This window comes from Torulaspora globosa, chromosome 7, assembly GCF_014133895.1.
Source record: "Torulaspora globosa chromosome 7, complete sequence".
NCBI classification, from domain to species: Eukaryota; Fungi; Ascomycota; class Saccharomycetes; order Saccharomycetales; family Saccharomycetaceae; genus Torulaspora; species Torulaspora globosa.
In genome coordinates, this window is record NC_050733.1 from 856,455 (window position 1) to 877,588 (window position 21,134).

Here is a 21,134-nt window from a genome sequence, read left to right on the forward strand (position 1 = left end):
ATACTGTCGTCTTACGACCTGATATTACGTCGGGCAAGTGCGGATGTCGTTCCAGCCCTGCGCTTGATGAAATTACATACTTCTTGGCACAAGAACTTGGTTGAAGCACTAAGGGACTAAGAGTTCATTGAGAATGTCGATTGAGCAATCTCTAAGCAACATTATCGATGAAGATGTATGTAGCTGGTTTCATACCCTCTCTCCAACAAATTCCAATGACCAGGTCACTAACAATATTACTACAGCAAGCTTCCACCGATGCAAAGCACAAAGTAACTGTAAGTTGAGACAATTTCGGATGGTAATTTATGATACTAGGTTTCCATCTCTTTGGATGGAACGACTCCTTGAACTTTCAAGATATTAACCAGGGTCCTGGTGATCAATTCGACAGAGGTATCGCCGTAGGGATTTGAGGAATAGCCTGGCCTCTCGAATCGGTACAATCGAGAACTTGCCCAGAGAAGGTAGTGAGGAGCGGGGGAGAGAATCTTCTTTACCTCCAAAGAGGCGAGTCAAACTCACCAATATCCCACTCGACGTTTCTGACTACACTTTGGAAGACATGATGAAGGAGTACGGCAACCCAATCTATTCAAATATCTATGATTCTAAAGACAGTAGAACGGCGGTGTTTGAGTTCGAAGACGAGGCAGTCATCGAGAAGATATTGGAAAAGTACAACGACACTGATCTTAACGGTGCTCGATTGCGTGTGGAGGTATTTAATTTGAACGACAAGAAGAACAGACGTCGGAACAGGAGGGCGAACCAGTTCTCCAGCCGTGGTAGTCACTATGGTGTTCGCAAAGAACGGGGCACTCAACGTGAGCGAGTGAAAATGCCTACAGTCCAGGACTTGGATGCGGAGTTGGAAGAATATATGAATAGTTAAGCTTTGTACTATCTATGGTTCTTCAGTCCAGGAGCTCGGAAGGCAGCAAGAAGAGACGTAATCAAAACAATAGTGGCTTTTCTTAGCAAGCAGCTGAAAGTAGTTTACCGGAGAGTCAGGTTTCTAACCTGATTTCTTTCATTGAGCGAGCAGATTTTGGGTTCTTTATCTTAGTGAACACATCTGCCTTTAATCGCATTCTGTTTGCGGCTTCTATGTACGATGAAGCTAAAGTCGTCTTGTGTTCTGCTCAGGATTACCACTGCTGTAGCGCATGTAAGAAAACTGCCCGCTGCGATTTATCATCGGTGGACATATAGAGTTAAAACCGCAGACCCTGACCGTATGTATGTTACATTTATAAATTTAGGTTCAGTCAGTCTCAGATTGGGAGACAAATGGAGCTAAGTTCTTAGTACCTTCTTCCCAAGAAGCACCATTATAGGTGATTTCACGAATAGCTTTAATGATTTCATCCGCAGAACCTCTGACTTGTTTAGTGGAGTCCCTCTCTCTCAAGGTAACGGAGCCGTCCTTAACAGAATCAAAGTCAATTGTAACACCGAACGGAGTACCCAACTCATCGTTACGAGCATATCTTTTACCGATAGAAACACCTGAGTCATCAACCTTGAATGGAATCTTTTCACGTCTTAGGAGCTTAGAAACCTCAGCAGTCACAGGTGCCAGATCCTTATGGTTAGATAGTGGAACCAAAAGGACTTTGCTTGGAGCAACCAGAGGTGGGAATGATAACACTGCTCTGGCGGTGTCTTCTGGTCTACTCCAGAAACAATGTTCAAAAACAGAGTAGATGATACGGCCAATACCAAAAGAGGGCTCAATGACGTTTGGGGTGTATTCCCTGACGTGCTCTGTTTTCGTTCTTTGTTCAATGGTAACAAATTTATCATCCATCTCCACTTCACCCTCAATACCGTTGACCTTAAGTACGATCTTACCGGTGTTCTTAAGTTCTTCAGCTTTCGAAGCCAATTCCTCTTGAGACAGGTCCAAGAGGTGAGCTTCGACCTTTGGAGCATCCTTTCTGAATTTTGGGCCGAAAAGCTTCTTGGTTAAATCAATTTCCCATCTTGTGACTTCGACAGGCTTGTCCAATTTTTGTCTCACGACCAGTTTCTGCTTAGTCTTATTGGAATGAACAGACAAATCGTATGCAGATCTGTCAGCGCAGCCGACACACTCAATCCAGCCGTAAGAGGTCAACAGCTCACCATCCCAACAGTCAGCAGCATAGTGGGCCATTTCATTAGCCAAGTGCTGACGGAATCTCATTCTATTAGGATCAACCCCAATCTTCAACAGGAACTGAGCAATTCTGGCGATAAAGTAACCCAAAGTCTCGTTATCGACCATCCTGCTTTCGACAGCTTCACCGATTGTCTTAACGACAGGTTCAGTGGAGCCGGCCTCCTGAGCTTCACGAGGTAAGAATGACAACTTGACGTCCTTGACTTCATGGAACTTTGGATGGGACTTGTCTTCTGGGTCGAGGAAATGTTCAATTTCAGCCATCAAGAATTCACGAACTCTCAACAGACCAGCTCTTGGGGAAATTTCATTTCTGAATGATTTACCGATAGAGGCAGAGGCAAATGGAGTTTTGCCGTTGTTGAACTCTAGTAGTTTATTGAAGTTCAGAAACTGACCTTGAGCGGTTTCTGGTCTCAAATAACCCTTCATGTGACCAGATGGCCCGATGGCAGTCTCGAACATTAGGTTGAATTCTCTTGGTGCTTCCAGAGGTTCCCCAGTTGCCGGATTACCGATGTTGTATTTGACCATGAGCTCACCGAGCTCAGGACCAGAATAGCCATCAATCTTGGCTAAAATGTCTTGGTATTCCTTGACGATATGGTCGGAAAGTTTGACTGCTTTGATTTGCTTAACCTTCTTCTTTCTCTTCTTCTTCTCAGCGTCTTCCTCGACTTCCTCCTCGCTGATACCTCTGGCGGCTTTGTCACCCTTTAGACGAGCCTCCAGAACTTCTTCGACCAAATGGTCCGCTCTGAAGATTTCGCCCGTTTTCAGGTCTCTGCACATCCAGTCCGAGAATTTGTCAACATGTCCAGATGTCTTCAAAACCTCATATGGAGTCAGCATCGAACAGTCCACCTCCAACATGTCTTCCTCCAGAATAAAATGCTTTCTCCATAAGTCGACAACGTTAGCCTGAAAGGCACAACCCGGTGGACCGTAATCGTACAAACCAGACACCCCACCGTACAACTCAAAAGCTGGAGCATAAAAGAATCTGCCCCTTAGCACAGATTCCAAGTTTTCTCTGTTGAACTCAGCGGCAGATCTTGCCTTTTTAATATCATCCACGTTCATTTTTCTGATTCTGACCGACTTCTTGACAATTTGTGAGTATAATCGTTTGCTGAAGCGAGGGAACCACAACTTGGCTAAAATAAGAGACGAATTCCGCAATCCAAAAGAGAATCTGGTCGCTTTTCAACCGACAACGTCAACTTAACGCTAGAACCTGTCCAGTATGATTCATGCTCTTCGTGCTTCGCTCGAGGACCTGCCAAAATTCTGAAAATTTTCAGCGCTATTTCAAGTCACGTGACCGGCTCACCGCTACCATATAAAAGCTTCAGACCGGAGGCTGATTCGTTTCCAGCGCCGCTGGACGTTACACTTGGATCGGCGAGTGCTCCTGTGTTAGCTATTGGATCTTCCTGGGTCGTCGTTCTTGCGTCGTTAAACGCGCTTGTAGTTGTAGTCGTAGGGCGAGATAACCAGACCTTTGTTCTTGCGAGCGCCTCTGAAGATGGTCTCCAGGATGTCGATCATCTCCTGCTTGTCGTCGACCAGAAAGTTCATCTTGTTATTGTTTCCCGTGCCAAAATCGCACATCATATGCTTGTTCCGGTAGAAGAACATCACAGTCAAGGGATCGTGCAACTCGTACATCTCGTTGAAGTCCGGAACCTCGTCTATGTCGCACAGGTAGATTGCAGCGAAATTCTTCACTTTTTCTGCTATCGAATACAGAAGCTCGTCCATCATCATGCACTCGGTGTCGCCAGCGCGACCGAACCTGACCACTACCAGCCGTTCCGTTTCTGTCACTATTGCCTGATCGACATGCCACCCCGTGTGGAGATGAGGCAGGAAGACGCTACCCATGCTGGCCGCTCTGGCTGTATCTTGTTCTTTGAAGAGGTTCTCGCACTGTGTTACTGTTTTGTTTATAAGAGCGATGCCGATGGAACAGGTAAAAATACAAACTATGCCTGGCCGAAGGGCCGTCAGCTATGCCTTTTCAGCAGCGTTTCTTTGCTTTCATACATATGTACATGGTATGCGGTGTTTACACAAGCTCTCCGACGAGTCTATTTCTTGGACTTCTTTTTGGTGGCTAGTTTACCAGTTTTTATCTGGCTCGAGTCCTCATTCAGCAGCGACAGATAGTCGTCAATTTCAAAGGGGTCCTCATAACCAACATCGGCCTTTTGGCCCTCTCCGGCTTGCTCTTTTGCCTTAACTTCCGCATTCGGTTTCTCGCTCTTCATAGAAAACATAGACCCGTATCTCTGCTCGAACTTGTCCACTCTGCCACTGGCGTTGGCGTCCACAACCACCAGATCATCTCTGCTGGGGTTCCAAAGCGGGTTGTTTCTCTGGTCCTGGATAAGTCTGAGCTGCGCCTTTGGAAATTGTGATCTTCTTGTTATTACGCTGCCGTCGCTTAGTTCTACTTGCACAGTAAATTCATGATATATGGCAGGCCTTGCTTTTCCTAGACGGATCTTTTTCAGTGGTCTTCTTGGTATTGTTACTTGACCGCTATTCTGGTGGGCACCTGTGGAAGCCAATCTTTTAATTATCAGGCTCCTGAACATAGTTAGCTGAGCAACAGGAGGTTATTGAAAGCCCAATTGGCGAGTTATAGTGCTCAGACTCTGTTGGTGATGAAGCTGAAAAGCTACTAGTGATAAAGAAAACGCTTGATGAGAACCGTTAACTATGATGTGATTAAGCTTAAATGAACTACAGCATGCACACAACCTCGAGCGTATGGACGCTACAGCAGGAGAATGCTATGAGTGTAATGATCCCTGTGCTGTTCGCTTGAACACTGAAGGGTTGTAAGTAAAATTTACGTAGGGGTTTTGGCATTCCGGCGAAATCGCTGACGACTTTCGGTTAGAGATCAGCTTCGTTGACAAGGCCATTAAGCTCCTTTTGCAGTCGCTGCGCAACATTGGGATTGACCTTTGCGATGCGCTCGATAATCTCCTGGAAGGATGCGCTTCTGACATCAAACGCTTGGTCATCTTCGAAGTCTTCTGCATCGTCTCCATCGTTGATGGCGGTGACAGGCACGTAGTCGTCCTCGTCCGCTTCATCTGCTTCCAAGGCTGCCTCATCGGCTTCACCAGTGGCAACGCCGTTGTCATAATCCTCGTCTTCCTCTTGATTTGGCACCCCATCATCGATCGGTTTGCTGCTGTCAATATTGTCCTCTTCATCCATATTCACATCACCTTCGGGGTCTGTGCTTTGCTCTTTGATCATGGATTCCTTGACATATACCATGTTTTTGAAGTATTTGAGCTTGTACTGGTTGAAATCATAGTTTCCTTGAACCATGCACCCTAGCTCATACTTTACAATCCGTCTTATCTTGGCTAGATCAAGCTCTGGAAACCAACCTGTGAGTTCATTCGCGACGGGCAGAAAATCGACTTTAGAGTAGACCTCGGCAATATTGGGCTCCTCTACCAGCAAATCCACTTGCAGCATCAAATACCAGGGAATTTGCTTTCCGTTGAACTTGAACCTACTGTCTATGTCGCCTGGCGTGTCCGATTCATAGATTAACGGCGGCGGTCTTGGTATATGCTTCCTGAGGGCTGGTGATCGCAGTAACCTCCTCTCTATCTTGAAATATTCAGTCTGGTATCTGGCGTACTGCGCAGAGCTTCGAGGATCAACACCAAATCTGATGTAGGTATTTCTCCATGGTCCCATAGTGAATCTAAAGGAGAGTAGTGCAAGTGCTATCTTTAGTGTATGATGAATTTCCTTTCTCACAATGCCATCAATGTGCCTCTTAACCCATATAGGTCTTCTGGCAAACAGCTCTTTCAATATTTTCAGACATTCTTCCAAAGATTCATAAAAGCCAGATTCCTTCTTGGTCCCAGGGTACACTCCAGTTGCTGTTGCTGCTTCATAATCTTTCTGCAAAGATGCATGCGGCTTTTCAGGAACCGTTGTATTATCATTCATGTCATGCACAAATTGCTGATAGTTCTTGATGTACGTTCCTTTCACTTCAGAGACACCATTTGATTTCTTTGTTGCAAAAGGATTGGCCTTGTAGTTGTATTGGTACGGAAGACTTACCATTGATAGCCTAGGGGGAGGAGGCAATTGAAAGTCGCCACCAGGTATCTTCGAGGTGCGATCTATCACCAAACTGCTAATATTCTCAAAGGGCCGAGCGTCCTGGTCAGGCACTGATTCAACAAAAGATTTGAGCTTACTCCAATCGAGAGCATCAAAGCTTGTTTTGAACTCTTCAGCAGACGGGACATTATCGAGCCTCAGCTGAAAGTCCGACATTTCTCTGAATTTGATAGTGTTATTCACTATTGCCACCGGAGTGACTCTAACGTCTCGACTTCTAAGCGATTCGAGCGACTTCTGAATGTTTTGACCGTGCTTAGCCAACGTGCCTTTTGGCATTTCGATCTTCAGGATGATTGATTCATCTCTGAAGGGCACTTTCTTACCTATGATTGGATGTTCATTGAAGAATCTCTCACACCCGTCGTCATCCCGCCCTTCGTTCAAATAAAGCTCCAATCCTCTCTGAGAATCGACATTCTCCCCATGTTCACTAAATATCTCTTTAACCTTTGACAGCCCACCGCACATTGCAATAGCCTTCGTGACGCTCTCTTGCGAGCCGGAGACACATAATGGAAGCTCTAAACTCGGGATATGAGGAATATCCAATGTGTATTCTTTTGCCAAAGCAGCACAACGTTCAGGAGTTGGCGAAAGTCTGGCCAAATCACTCTTATCATCAGTCATTCTGGCTAAGTTTGCTTTTCTTGAAGTATTTCGAATTTAGTTCCTTGTTAGTCTCTTGTTAGTCTGTCTCTTAAAGGCTCTATCGATATAACCGTCAGCCAGTAAAACAGACACCGAGAGTGTTGGCTTGGATGCTGATAGCCGTAGCGAATACCAGCCTACATGAACCAATATCCTGTAACGTTGAACAAATAAGGAACATATGTATATCTTTTATATATACAAGGACATGACGGGGGAAGCCGTCATCTTAAGCAAATCATTACGAATATTTATAAGTAGAAATCGTTCTCCGTACAGTTTATCACATTTCATCTTTGTACTTCATCAGTCGAAGACTGTTTTTCCTCTTTGATGCTTTGTGTGTTAATGAATATTAAATCAAATGATTACCATTGAGAAGTTGGCTTGCAGCTCAAGGCTCGCTCATATCCAGGCGCTTAATGACCTGAGCTGCCAATCTCAACGGTTGGGGCACAGCCCAAGGATCTCTTCAATGAACCGTAGATACCGAATTGCAAGGAGGTCAACGTACCGACCATGACCAAACGGGTTGGCAGACCGGCGAAGGAACCGACGAAACCCAATTGCTTAGCCAACTGAGCCAACAAACCGATAGTGGATTGACCTGGAGCCTTCTTGGTCTTGTTCACCTTAGACAACAAGGTGTCAGCAGGTTGAGAAACGACGGCAGCAGCCAAACCAGCGGTCAAACCGGCAAGCAAGTTGATACCGGTGACAGAGGTTGCAGACAACTTTTCCTTTGGTCCAGCCAAACCGAAGTAGGCCTCAGCGGCGCGCTCGAAGACCAAGAACTTGGAGATGTTGTAAGGAATTTGCTTGAACAAGATTGGGGTGAAACCGTTGTAGAAGGAGCCGACACCTTCTTCCTTCAAGATTCTGGAGAACCCACCAACAAGACCGTTAGCAAAGTTTGGCTGAGAAACCAATCTGATTCTTGTGGCTTCCAATGGACACAAAGCGATGTCAGCAAAGAATTCGGCAATCGCAGCGGAACCCATGTAGATCGAGTTCTTGTAGTTAACAGCAGTGTCGTAACCTAGAGTGTCAATGAATAGCTTCTTAAACACTTCGTAACCACCGAATTTGAACGCACCTTGCAACGAGTAACCTAGCAAAGTTGGGCCGAAACCAGTCAGCAAAGCACCGGCACCTTCCTCACCAATGATCTTCTTGAAGGAAGAAACCATACCCTGGTTGTAAACAGTTGGTTCCAGTTGAATTCTAGTCTTCACCACATCGATTGGCACCATAGCAGAGTGAGTGCTACCGCAACCGATGGCACCTGCCAGAGCAAACTTGGCATAATCAGATAGAGAGTATTGTGGAACTGGAGCAGACATTTCGGGCTTCCTGTAGGTTTTGGCGAGGTCGAAATCTTGGTAGAGTTGTCGAAGTTAAGAAGTTAAAGAAGTTCTGAAAACTTTTCTGCTTAAATAGTGCCAGATGCTCCACGGGAAAAAAAAAGGAATTGAATACGAAAATCACATATTTACTGAATCCACCGCGTAAGCCGAAGACAAGAACTGCGCTACGATTCGACAAGACGTATCTATGTATTACGGAGCATCGCATGGGACTCTGAATTACATGTTCTCATAAGTTGCTCCATGGAAATACTACAGGATAATATGCCAACGTGTAGAGGGATCCTACAGAGCCAGACTAGTTATTCTTCCGATAAATATCAACGGGGCATATCTCAGTGTGTTGTTTGCGCCAGGTAGGCATCTATGCTGGCCATTGGCCAATCTTTTCAACGTTTCCTGATTGGCTGTCGCTGGGTTGCATCAAACCGGGTAACCCCGCATTATCTGTCTCAGTTTCGTTCGCCAAGAAAATGAAAGTCGGCGTCAGGCTTTTGTGACACTGACGCCGCCAAGATATTTCCGATTTTGCCCGCAGAAGAGAAAGCTTCTGGAAGCCAACTATGAAAACCTTATTTCCCTAAGCGGAAAAACGTACAACAGCCAGCTATTTACACGCCAATTAAAGCACATGCTGCCTTCGACGTATCAAGAATCCGCTTGCTTGAAGAGTATGGCTGTGCCTTCCGGCGAATTCGCCTGACAACACCGGCCGGCGCACGTGGGCCTTGTTACCGATGCTGCACAGTATGCTGCGACTTCCTGTAGTGGTGGAGACTGGTACGTAATGTTGATCTTGGTGTCAAGAAAGTGTTTGCTGGGATGCGGTTTTGTGACCGATAGGTGATGGTGATCGTTACCCATAGGGTGCTAATCGAGCAGTGAAGGGCTGTATGTGTGGAATCTCGGCAAAACGGGTATAATACGTGGCATCGGATAGGTGCTTTTGTCTACATTGGAGAGAAAACCAGTGATAATGGCTATGGGCTCAGCACTTGTGGCTATTTTGGCTTCTGTCGCTGCTCTAGGGCAAGCCGCTGTCGTTGGTCGCCAATACGCTGTTGCAGTGGATAAAATCGGTACCCAGGAAGATATATTTCGTTTCTTGGGAGGGGCCGGTCCTTACTTCTCGTTCCCTTTCGACAATGGAATTCCTGAGCAAACACCTGACTGCTGCAAACTGATGCAGGTTCAACTGTTCGCTAGACATGGCGAGAGATTTCCTACCAAGAAAAAGGGAAATAAGATTCTGGAGACTTATTATAAGCTGGCCAACTACACCGGTACTTTCAATGAATCTTTGTCATTTTTGAACGACGACTACGAGTTCTTTGTTCGGGATCCTGAGTATTATGAAGAAGAGACCACGTTGAAGAACTCTCTGAACCCGTTGAACCCTTACACTGGCGAAAGGGACGCTCAAAGGCACAGCCAAAATTTTTTGGCGCTGTACAAGAATCTGCTTAACGAGACTTCAAGCTTTGCGGTGTTCACTTCCAACTCTAAGAGATGTCACGACACCGCTCAATTTTTTATTGACGGTTTAGGCAATGATTACAATGTCTCTCTGCAAGTCATTGACGAAGCTCCTTCGTCCGGGGCTAACAGCTTGACCCCAAGATACGGATGTGCTAACTTCAGCGAGAGCGAGAATGACGGATATGTGAGGACTTACTCTCGGGAATACCTGTCTAATCTTGCCAAAAGGTTGAACATCGAAAACAAGGGTTTGAACTTGACTAATTCTGACGCCGAAAACTTATTCTTTTGGTGCGCCTACGAGTTGAACGTTCGCGGTTACAGTGATATCTGCAGCATCTTCACAGAAGAAGAACTTATTCACTTCTCTTATCAAGATGACCTGGAAAGCTATTATGAAAACGGAAACGGGAATTCCTTGGGAGCAGTTGCTGGTTCGATTCTATTCAATGCTTCTGTTGAATTATTGAAGCAAAGCGACGACCTCGAACAGAAGGCTTGGTTAAGTTTCACTCATGATTCCGATTTAATCAATTATATTGCTGCCGTTGGTCTATTTGATAACGGGGTCAAACTAAACACCTCATACGTGCCTTTTCGCGACCACGTTTACCGTAAGTCCTGGATTGCTCCACAAGGTGCTAGGATATACACACAAAAATTCAGTTGTTACAACCAGTCTTATGTTAGGTATGTCGTGAATGACGCCGTTATCCCTATCGAAAGCTGTAGTTCCGGTCCGGGCTTTTCCTGCCCACTGGAACAATTTTATGATTACGCTGAAAGCAGACTTAGCGACATTAACTTTTCCGACAAGTGTGGAAAGATCATTGCAACTAACGCTACTTCCTTAACATTTTACTGGGATTACAAGACGAGAAATTATAACGCTTCTCTGGTCAAAAAATGATCCAAAAACGGCTTTGGCTTCTCACGTTATACTATGGATTTATTTAGGAAGCCTTTCTCAACTCTTCTATCTTCAGACTGACATATGACAGATCTCGAAGCGCTCCATCTCTGCAATAATTGAACAGCGTCACAGTGAAAAAACGTGTAAATGATAATAAACACTGAGTGCTTATCTCAATCCGATAATGAAGATCGTATTCTGCTGTGAGCATAGGTTCACGAATTTTTGATATTCTAATGTAACATTTCTACCAAGTGGGGCAATTTTCCGAAGGGCGTAAATTTTCATCTGTACACTAGATATTAGTAGCTCTTTGTTATTCGCGGTCCAATCAATGGAATGTATGAAGCTAGCGATGAGATCTTCAGGAAACACCCTATGCTAAAATAGTTGTAGTGATGCTTTCTTTTTGAATATACGTTGCATCATAGCGATTGAAAGGGTATAAAAAAGGTGCTAAAAAAGATGTTAGCACTGGCGACAGTGAGTGTCCATCGTCTTGCTTCGTTTCTCGTCAATGCGCCGCAGTCAGGCGCTCATAATAGTCCTCGTCATGGCATTTGCGCCATTACTGACTTATGGCGACTCGAATTGTCGTTGTGAATATGGGAATACTGGTTGTTTGGAGCGCCCGAAAGAGATGTAACATAAATTGGATCCTTGCTTTAAATCTTAGAACAGAACTATCAGCAGGTTTCTTATTCTGTTAGATTCCGGGTTCCCTTTCTTTTATTGCATATTTATTATGTCGTGAAACCCGTCATAGAGAGCTGGAACGACTCGTTCATTTGCAATGGTCTCCAGCATAGAAAACTTGGCGTCCTTCGCCAAATACCTAAGAATCGGTTAGCTGAATACGCAATCCGCCCTCATTTAAGTTCACTGTTCTGTCATATTGAAATTCAGCTCCCTTCCAGAAATGGAATGCAACGAACAATAATATGTACTCAGAAGAAAGAGTTCCAAAAGGATGAAAGCGCACTTAGAAGTAAAGCCAAGATCGCCAAGAGGAGAGAGGGGATATATTGGATCCGCATTGCCCTCTAACGATCTGGTTGATAAAACAAGCCTTCGGAGCAACTATTAAAGTAAAAAGTCGACTTTCCCTATAGCTGATCTTTTAGCAGATAGACCTATTTCACTTTCTTCGTCCATTCCGAATAGTTTTGCCGCTACCGGGATGGCCTTCGGCATCCTCATTTGATTCCCTTTTCTGAATAAATCATAATCGATCACATAAACCAGCAGCTGCCATTCGGATATGACATATCTCTACTCCAAGGTAACCTTCTGCTTAAAATTGATAGAGTCTATTGCCTATTTGAGCCGTTTCCTTGAAAAGAAAGCCGGTGAAATTATCACTCAGCATTGTTCTAAGATGTGAACCAAGCTCGAGTCAACGGTTTCAGTGCTTCTGTAGATTAAAGCTCTCTTGTGGCAACATTGCTGCGATGCTGGAGGCCAGCTCAATCCGCAGCAGTCGTAATTCGTAACCACATATGGCTTCACCTAAATGCCCATTACTCTGTCGTTCAGAAGATTATACATCACGATGGATCATGGATCTACCTTGGCGGGGGTCAAGCCATAGTCAGATTAAAGAGTCGTTAGACGTCATCGACCAATTAGGAAGGCGAAGGCACTGGACCGTTAAATAGTATCTCCATTCGGTAAGCGCGCCATGGCAACGAGCGCACAGGATACACAATTAATATCAGCCGACTGGACAACCAACAATGGAATTTGGTCTACATGCAAAAGATTGAAGCTTTAGCGTGAGTTAGTAGGACATTTTCGCCGAAATTGGTTGCTTCGTCACACTAGCTTCCTTGTCTCAGACTACTGAAGGCAATTGATATTCGAGTTGAAACTCTTTTTTTGCTCATCAGGTATGGGCATAATCAGTCAATAGCCAATATGATAGGAAAAGATCAGTAGTGACACGGAAACAGGATGATGAAAAGCGCACATTAATGGTCGCCTCCTGTTCTCCTCTGTTTTAGGGGTCAATTGGAACGAGCAATCTTATTTACTCTAAAGGATACTGTTTACAGCAGCTACGGCAGTTACCGACTGCAAGAAAGCCTTTCTTCATTACAACATATAGAGGCACGCGAATACGTTGGGAACGGCGTTTTCCAACCTGCAGCTGCAGCGCCTCATCATTACTTGCACGACCAAATCTAATCATTTGTCGCTCTGTGTTCTAATGCTCTAATCTGTCCCGCTCGCAAGTTATATGCATCTAATCGGCAACCCGAGACTACGAGCAAGCAGAGAAGCATTGGGGGTAAGGGAGTGAGTGAAACGTAGTCTCAGCAATTAGTTCAGAATCTACATCTGAGTGTTGGTGTCGGATTGTTACTCTCGAAATAACAAGGTGAAATTATTCCTATACGAGCGCTCCATGTCCTTGAATTACAAATCTAAACGAGATACCAACGAAGGTCAGCAACTTGGTGAAATAACGAAATAAATCTAATAACTATAAACTGACTAACACCACTTTTTCAGAAGTAATGACCCTGAGAGTCACGCGTGGCTTCTTTTATCAGAGTGTTGAGTTGAAGCCACTGATGATCGTGCGATGATGGTTATGAGGCAGGGGCGTATATATTTGCAACTTATCAATGGTGTAATGGTATTATTGCTTTCTGAGATTCGTTAATCCAAAGATTTCCTACAACGCCATGACAGTACAAGCTCCCCTTGCTCAGCTAACTGCTGAGGCTTACCCCAAAGTCAAAAGGAACTCCAAGTTCAAAGTTCTTGATGCTGCTGATATAGATTTCTTCCGTTCTATCCTATCAAGTGATGAACTTGTGGAATCGAGATCTCCAGAAGAGCTGGCCTCTTTCAATCAGGATTGGATGAAGAAATACAGAGGGCAGTCGAATTTGGTTCTCTTGCCAAACTCTACTGAAAAAGTTTCCAAAATTATGAAATACTGTAATGACAACAAATTGGCCGTCGTGCCACAGGGTGGTAACACAGATCTAGTTGGAGCTTCTGTTCCCGTGTTTGATGAAATTATCCTGTCCCTGAAAAATATGAATAGAATTAGAGACTTTGACTCCGTTAGTGGCACTTTCAAATGCGATGCAGGTGTTGTGATGCGCGATGCTCACAAGTTTCTGCACGACCACGACCATATCTTCCCGCTGGACTTGCCTTCTAGAAACAATTGCCATGTGGGAGGCGTGGTTTCCACCAATGCAGGTGGTTTGAACCTGCTAAGATACGGTTCCCTGCATGGCAACGTTTTGGGTTTGGAGGTTGTGCTACCAAATGGTGAAATCATCAGCAGTATTAACGCACTGAGAAAAGATAATACTGGCTATGATTTAAAGCAGCTGTTCATTGGTGCGGAAGGTACTATTGGGATCATCACTGGTGTCTCAATTCTCGCAGCCGCTAAGCCAAAGGCTTTGAATGCAATCTTCTGTGGTATTGACAATTTTGATACTGTTCAGGATTTATTTGTTAAGGCCAAGGGTGAACTGTCTGAGATTCTCTCAGCTTTTGAATTTATGGATCGCGGTTCCATCGAATGTACTATTGACTACCTGAAAGGCTTGCCATTCCCCTTGGAAAACCATCACAACTTCTATGTTCTCATAGAGACGTCGGGATCAAACAAGAGACATGATGACGAGAAGTTGAGCGCCTTCCTTTCAAGTGCCTTGGATGCCAAACTACTTTCTGAGGGAGTCATGGCCAAGGACAAAGCTGACTACGATAGAATCTGGACTTGGAGAAAGTCCGTCCCACCAGCTTGTAATTCATATGGTGGTATGTACAAATATGACATGTCGCTACAGCTGAAGGATCTGTATTCTGTCTCCGAGGCTGTAACGAAGAGATTGAACGAAGCTGGTCTAATTGGTGACGCTCCAAAGCCAATTGTGAAATCCGTTGGTTACGGGCACGTCGGTGACGGTAACATTCATTTAAACATTGCCGTCAGAGAATTCACGAAAGAGATCGAAAACCTATTAGAACCTTTTGTTTATGAATATATTGCCTCAAAGAAGGGTTCCATCAGTGCTGAGCATGGTGTGGGTTTCCATAAAAGGGGCCATCTACACTACTCTAGAAGTGATATCGAGATTAGATTTATGAAGGATGTTAAGCGCCACTATGATCCAAATGGTATCCTCAATCCATACAAGTACATCTAACTTTGAGTTTTGAATTCAGAAAACCGAGGTCTTCTTCGTCAACGTTTTGATAGATAAATAAGATTTTTTAATGAACCTGGATGTTTGATAGAGATCTACTCGCGCACTATGCAAGTCCTGATCTTAGATCTGCATCATGACATCCATTTTAAAGCTCTTATTGTATCAAGAATTTAAATTGCTAAATCAGCCAGTATGACGAGTCGTAACATTCAGAATCTGATACGCGCTTCTTAAGTTGTCCATAACTGAATTGCTACTCTATTAAGAAGCATTCAAGCCTGCTTTCAGGGCTACAGTTGTCAAACAGACCACGGCAGCGACAACAGCGTTGTTTCATATCCTCTTCAGACAGATCTCTGATCCCAGGCTGTGATTGAAAGGCTGATGTCAAGTGTGTGAATCTTTTCTATCGTGATTTACACTATCAATACTATCATCACTGTTTTCAAAATCTTTTGAGAGGGATGTTGTACGATTATTTGCAATCCTGTTACTGTGCGGTTCTAGCTAACTGGTGGAAATCTTTGTATTTTACAGTGCTCTTGGCTTCGACGCTAACTAGGCAGACATTGTCGCTTGTGAATCCGAAAGGCCTGCCTTCAGTTGGTTAACGATCTTCTGGCCTAGAGCTTCTTTTAGATTTCTTTACTCTGACGTTATCGCCAAATGCTGTGACTTTTTTTGGATCGTCGTATCAGCGCCGCAGTACGCGCGCTTGTTGATCAACGCCAAGAACTATACGATTATGGAAATTGGTGTCTTCGAGAAGACCGAGTAAGTGCCATTCAGAGTTGCATAGAGAAAGATAGGATCAAAAGCATTAAAACCAAGAGGGAATCATTCTTGATTTAAGGAAGGTAACCATCGAGCTAGTAAGATCGATTGAATCTGGCGTTGCTTGGCTACTATTTGACATATTGGTGATCCTATCAGAACTGAAAATTAAAAATGGCACGCCTTGCTTTGAAACAATTGTTGCAGGAGAATCCCAGGAAAGTTTTGGTTCTTGACGGCGGGCAGGGTACTGAACTTGAAAGAAGGGGTATCAACGTTGCCAACCCTGTTTGGTCGACCATTCCTTTCATTGATGACGCATTTTGGTCCGAGTCATCTGCTGAGAGGAAGATCGTCGAAGAGATGTACCGTGATTTTATGAAGGCTGGTGCTGAAATCTTGATGACTGTCACATACCAAGCCAGCTTCAAATCCGTGTCCGAGAACACACCGATCACGACGTTGTCGGAATATAACAGCTTGCTGACTAGGATCGTCGATTTCGCCCGTGGATGCGTTGGCGAAGATAAGTATCTGATCGGAAGTATTGGATCCTGGGGCGCTCATGTTTGCTGTGAATTCACTGGTGATTATGGCCCGAACCCTGAGACAATCGACTACTACGAATATTTCAAACCGCAACTTGAGAACTTCAACAAAAGCCCACAAATAGACGTGATCGCATTCGAAACTATCCCAAACATCCACGAGATAAAGGCCATCCTCTCGTGGGACGAGACCATTCTTTCCAAGCCTTTCTACATCGGCCTCTCTGTTGATGATAACGGCCTCTTGAGAGATGGCACTACCATGGCCGAGATTGCAGAGTTTATCAAGAGTGTCGGCGACAAAATAAACCCCAATTTTACGCTCCTAGGTATCAATTGTGTCAGTTTCAACACTTCGTCGGACATCCTCGCATCAATACATAAGGTATTGCCAGATATGCCGCTATTAGTGTATCCAAACAGTGGTGAGGTTTACGACGCAGAGAGGAAGGTCTGGCATCCCAACGGCGATAAGTCGAATACTTGGGATCTTGTCGTCAAGAGGTATATTGAAGCCGGTGCCCGCGTCATCGGGGGCTGCTGCAGAACAACGCCTGAAGATATTACAGAGGTGTCAGAGGCCGTCAAGAAATACTCAGAATAGTTGACTGCTAAGAGCTTTAGCGTGTAAAATAATGTGATATGTAAAGACAACACGCAGCACTTCTCCTTCTACCTCGCCAAAACTTGCAGTTGAAGACAAGTTTGAGCGCAGTTACTTGACAGTCGTCGCTACCAACGAAGGGACTACACAAGAGATATGCAAAGCTGGGCCGTGTCAACATCGCCACGTCATAGATTGAGTGTTGGTAAAAGATTGATTTTTAATTGGTTATGATTGTCGGACTTATAACGAGTATAACGCCGGGCGGCCTTAAAAAGCGTAAATCACTATAACGACGTAGATATCAACTTATCAGGACGGCAATACAGCAGCATGGGTGAACGGGACCAGTTATCTTGAGCGTTGTGGCTGCTTGCTGTCTTTGTGCTCGAAATCAGCAGGCGATAAAGTCTCTTCAGGCGCTTTTTCGGTTGGTCCGGATGTTGTGGTTAATGAATTATAAAAGGCCTTAGCTGAGGTATGTCAGATCATGTTGCTCAAAATCATGTTGCAGAATCTCACCATAAAGTATGACGAAATCTGAAGAAACCTTTCCGCTTGGAGTCGACTCGCTGCTTTGCGCTGTTGGTCGGCATACAGAAGAACAATTTGGCTTTTTGAATCCACCACTTTACAAGGGCTCGACGATCATTCACAAGACTGTCAAAAGCCTTGAGAACCACGAGGGAAGATTCTTTTACGGTATTGCAGGTTCCCCAACGATTGCTAACCTTGAAGACGCTTGGACAAAGTTGACGGAAGCCGCTGGCACAGTCATTTCACCCTCCGGACATGGCTCTATTGCGCTAGCCATTTTGAGCGTTATCTCTGCAGGATGCCACATCCTGGTACCAGAAAGTGTATTTCCGCCAACGGCTGTCTTTTGTAACACGTTTCTGAGCAGATTGGCTGTCGAGGTCGAATATTATGACCCGTTGATCGGAGTTGGGATCGAGAAACTAATCAAGGACAACACGGTTGCGATTTACATGGAGAGTCCCGGCTCGAATACGATGGAAGTACAAGACGTTCCAGCAATTGTCCAGATTGCCAAGAGGAACGGGCTCAAGACAATTATTGATAATACTTGGGCAACACCTTTGTTTTTCAAGCCCCATTCGTTTGGGGTGGACCTCTCAATTGAAGCAGGAACAAAGTATGTTGGGGGACATTCTGATATCCTTTTGGGGCTGGTTACGGCGAATGAAGAGAACTGGCCGGCGTTGAAGAGTACATACAGCTGTTTGGGCATGCTTCCTGGAGCAGAAGATTGTCATATGGCTCTTAGAAGTCTCCGTACATTTCGCCTGCGTGTCAGAGAGGCCGAGCGCAAGGCTTTAAAGATTGCCAAGTGGCTACAAAGGAGAGATGAGGTTGAGAGGGTTCTGCACCCTGCTTTTGAGGAATGCCCAGGCCATGAATATTGGGCCAGAGATTTTCGAGGATCAACAGGCTTGTTCAGCATCATACTAAGACCCAGGTACTCTAGAGCATCTCTCGAGCATATGCTTGAGAACATGGTGATCTTCAGTCTTGGTTACTCTTGGGGCGGTTACGAGTCCTTGATCGTTCCATTAAGTGAGGAGGTCAGTGAGAGACTGAAGGCACGGAACCACTATGGCTACGGGCTAAGGCTTCAAATCGGTCTTGAAGATATAGAAGATTTGCAAAAGGATCTAGTTCTGGGCTTCGAGCGTCTAAAGAGCGTCATTTGAATCTGCCTTTTCGCGGAGGTTCGCCCTATAGTATCCTAGGCGTGCGCAGCCTTACCTTGGAAAATGATCCATCAATGTAACGGACCTGGATGTATCTGGTAGGTCGAAAAGTGGGAGATTATTAGAGGTGGGAGGCCAAGAATGCGCTCCAAAGATATCCGAGCGACTACAGAGCGATGCTCTTCCGCTGAGATCCGGTCTAGAGCTGTATGTAAACGTTGTACTCAACGGAGAGGTTTAAGGCCCAGTACCGTCATCAAGAAGTTCATTTTCTTTTTAAGTGCAGCTCAAGGACACAGATCTCTTTACTTGTTTGCCTCAGACCCTCTGTATCCTTATTACCCATCATCGTCAGTGGGCTCTCGAGCTAGGTGATAAAATAAAAGATCCGCTAGTTCCAGAAGCCTGCGTTCTGTCCTGGCAGAAGCAGTAAGACGCCAAGAGTCATCAATGACTAATCTCTGTTTGAAAACAAGTTTCTTGACGATAGATCAAAAAATTCCTGCTAATCTCCCTCCGGATAAGCATTCTCACTATAAGTGCCATTTCACGACTAACAATAGACGCTGAAGAGGTATTTCCTGTATTTCTTTCTGGTGTCTTAGAATCAGAATGAAGTGGCTTACGAATCGAATGATCTTTAGTTAACGGGCTTATTGCTGCACAGCCTACTAATCAATTCATATGGCATGATAACGCATAGATGAGCTGCATTGATCCTCGCATCGTTTTTAACCAATATAGTGGTCGATCGTCATGAACTGCCTTGGCGCTCGATATCTGCGTCATTAAATTAGCAGCCGATCAGATTGACATTAGTCATACCTTGTATCTTGGATCAAATTGACATTAGTCACACCTTGTATCTTGAGTGGTGCTAATGATATCTAGGATGTCTGCAGATATATAGACCAAACATCCTAAACTTAGTAAGAGTTTGTGTTAGAAACGATATTATATCATCTTGCCAAGAATTGCCTGACACACGAATGTACATTCCAAAGCAGTACGAGGTCACTGACCTGGCAAAGCAAATCGAAGTGATCCAGAAAAATCCTTTGGGAATTCTCTTTACCGCAAGAAAATCTAATAGCGGACTCTTAAGCTATGTGTTAGGAGGATCCTCTGATGCTGTTGACTCTGAACTCTGTGCCACCCACTTACCATTCCTCTTTGTTGAGGGGAAAGGTGGTCAAAAGCACAAGCTTATCGCACATATGGCAGCAAAGAATGGTCAGATCGCTCATTTGGAGGAAAGCGGGAGGGTTCTTATTGTTTTCCAAGGACCTCATTCATACATGTCACCTAGCTGGTGCCCAACGAAAAAGAAGACCCATAAAGTGGTTCCTGGCTGGTATTATGCCACACTTCACGTCTATGGAACTCCCAAGATAATCAGAGATAAGAAGTGGCTGCTTGACCAGGTTAGTCAATTGAGCGATCAAGAAGAAGGCAAAAGACCAGAAGGTGCGGAATTTGAAGAAAAGTGGAAGGTGACAGATGCCCCGGAGCGAGTGATCGATGCGAAGCTCAACGGAGTCGTTGGTGTGGAAATTGAAATCTCAGATATGCAATGTAAATTCAGGTTTGGCCAGGAGATGTCTAAAGAGGACATCGAAGGTGTAATTCATGGTTTCGAGCATGAACTAGGAGGAGAACATGGCGCAGACCTGGCTAACATCGCTAGAGAATGTTATAGTTCGCGCTAAGCCTGCCGGCTTAACGTATTTCAACTAGTTAGCTTGTTGCTGTATTTATACTGCGATGGAGAGGTGCTTCCCACCAAAACCATGCAATGAGAAACACTGACCGCTCACCGGTGTGGGTCCTTTGTTTTCAGACTGAAATGAGGTGGAGGGGAGGAGGATCAGGCAGACCCAGCTGAGATGATCACAGTTAGTGAATTTGGTTCAAAATACCTTTGTTTATTATGCCGATAAGACCAAGCAGTGACGTGACACTGAATCACAGTATTACCGAGGCCTAAGAATAATGAAATTCCATGAGATCCTGGATTTTATATTCTTGGAGCGGAATACTGCGAAGAGACTTCTCGACAAAAAATGTCGGCAGATAACTCAATCAGCTGAAGTCATCTCTCGGGATTAATGATTTCATGCTTGCAATTACGGCTGCGATGGATAATGTCGGATGCTCTATAACAGTTCGACTGTTTATTTGCAAGGAAGGATACGACGTAGGTAAACGCGCCTCTAGTGCGCCATGAAGAATAGATAATACTACAATCGCCTGTCACAAGGCATGCATTACCTCCCTTTTGCATCGGAGGCCCACAAATGGTAGACCTTGTGAGGATGGCTATACTGATATAGCTAAGGATCATCCCAACCGGAGTCCCCGTCGAAGAAGGCTCGGACGTCTTGGCAGTACTTGATACAAGGAAAAGAGACTGAAGAGCGATAGCAAAGAAGGAACATGTCACAGCAAAGACATAAAGACCTGGGGAGCGTATAGCCGCCCAGCAAGAAACCAGTAAGCTGGCAATGATGCTTATTAGTATGAAGATGTTCAGCATAACTGTCCTATTAAATTCCG

General features: G+C 44.7%; 11 protein-coding genes across 11 annotated transcripts; 6 read left to right on the forward strand and 5 right to left on the reverse strand.

The window, feature by feature from the left end:
• Positions 1-133: 133 nt before the first annotated feature.
• Positions 134-895, forward strand: YRA2 (Yra2p; the record flags this gene model as incomplete). The annotated part of the gene is made up of 3 exons (XM_037285396.1): positions 134-175; positions 246-278; positions 395-895. 3 exons carry the CDS (start codon positions 134-136, stop codon positions 893-895), a joined length of 576 nt encoding a protein of 191 aa, XP_037141292.1.
• A 372-nt stretch (positions 896-1,267) lies between these two features.
• On the reverse strand, positions 1,268-3,250 carry GRS1 (glycine--tRNA ligase; the record flags this gene model as incomplete). The annotated part of the gene is made up of 1 exon (XM_037285397.1): positions 1,268-3,250. One exon carries the CDS (start codon positions 3,248-3,250, stop codon positions 1,268-1,270), a length of 1,983 nt encoding a protein of 660 aa, XP_037141293.1.
• Positions 3,251-3,625: 375 nt separating this feature from the next.
• On the reverse strand, positions 3,626-4,054 carry DIB1 (U4/U6-U5 snRNP complex subunit DIB1; the record flags this gene model as incomplete). Its single annotated transcript, XM_037285398.1, has 1 exon — positions 3,626-4,054. The coding sequence occupies one exon, from the start codon at positions 4,052-4,054 to the stop codon at positions 3,626-3,628; it is 429 nt and encodes a 142-aa protein (XP_037141294.1).
• Positions 4,055-4,260: 206 nt separating this feature from the next.
• Positions 4,261-4,770, reverse strand: MRPL36 (mitochondrial 54S ribosomal protein bL31m; the record flags this gene model as incomplete). Its single annotated transcript, XM_037285399.1, has 1 exon — positions 4,261-4,770. One exon carries the CDS (start codon positions 4,768-4,770, stop codon positions 4,261-4,263), a length of 510 nt encoding a protein of 169 aa, XP_037141295.1.
• A 304-nt stretch (positions 4,771-5,074) lies between these two features.
• Positions 5,075-6,973, reverse strand: TFC1 (transcription factor TFIIIC subunit TFC1; the record flags this gene model as incomplete). The annotated part of the gene is made up of 1 exon (XM_037285400.1): positions 5,075-6,973. One exon carries the CDS (start codon positions 6,971-6,973, stop codon positions 5,075-5,077), a length of 1,899 nt encoding a protein of 632 aa, XP_037141296.1.
• Positions 6,974-7,413: 440 nt separating this feature from the next.
• On the reverse strand, positions 7,414-8,337 carry MIR1 (Mir1p; the record flags this gene model as incomplete). Its single annotated transcript, XM_037285401.1, has 1 exon — positions 7,414-8,337. The coding sequence occupies one exon, from the start codon at positions 8,335-8,337 to the stop codon at positions 7,414-7,416; it is 924 nt and encodes a 307-aa protein (XP_037141297.1).
• Positions 8,338-9,337: 1,000 nt separating this feature from the next.
• HG536_0G04860 (histidine phosphatase family protein) lies at positions 9,338-10,750 on the forward strand (the record flags this gene model as incomplete). The annotated part of the gene is made up of 1 exon (XM_037285402.1): positions 9,338-10,750. The coding sequence occupies one exon, from the start codon at positions 9,338-9,340 to the stop codon at positions 10,748-10,750; it is 1,413 nt and encodes a 470-aa protein (XP_037141298.1).
• Positions 10,751-13,443: 2,693 nt separating this feature from the next.
• On the forward strand, positions 13,444-14,934 carry DLD3 (D-lactate dehydrogenase; the record flags this gene model as incomplete). Its single annotated transcript, XM_037285403.1, has 1 exon — positions 13,444-14,934. One exon carries the CDS (start codon positions 13,444-13,446, stop codon positions 14,932-14,934), a length of 1,491 nt encoding a protein of 496 aa, XP_037141299.1.
• A 951-nt stretch (positions 14,935-15,885) lies between these two features.
• Positions 15,886-16,863, forward strand: SAM4 (S-adenosylmethionine-homocysteine S-methyltransferase SAM4; the record flags this gene model as incomplete). The annotated part of the gene is made up of 1 exon (XM_037285404.1): positions 15,886-16,863. The coding sequence occupies one exon, from the start codon at positions 15,886-15,888 to the stop codon at positions 16,861-16,863; it is 978 nt and encodes a 325-aa protein (XP_037141300.1).
• A 530-nt stretch (positions 16,864-17,393) lies between these two features.
• IRC7 (cysteine-S-conjugate beta-lyase IRC7) lies at positions 17,394-18,578 on the forward strand (the record flags this gene model as incomplete). The annotated part of the gene is made up of 1 exon (XM_037285405.1): positions 17,394-18,578. One exon carries the CDS (start codon positions 17,394-17,396, stop codon positions 18,576-18,578), a length of 1,185 nt encoding a protein of 394 aa, XP_037141301.1.
• A 989-nt stretch (positions 18,579-19,567) lies between these two features.
• On the forward strand, positions 19,568-20,287 carry HG536_0G04900 (uncharacterized protein; the record flags this gene model as incomplete). The annotated part of the gene is made up of 1 exon (XM_037285406.1): positions 19,568-20,287. One exon carries the CDS (start codon positions 19,568-19,570, stop codon positions 20,285-20,287), a length of 720 nt encoding a protein of 239 aa, XP_037141302.1.
• Positions 20,288-21,134: the final 847 nt, after the last annotated feature.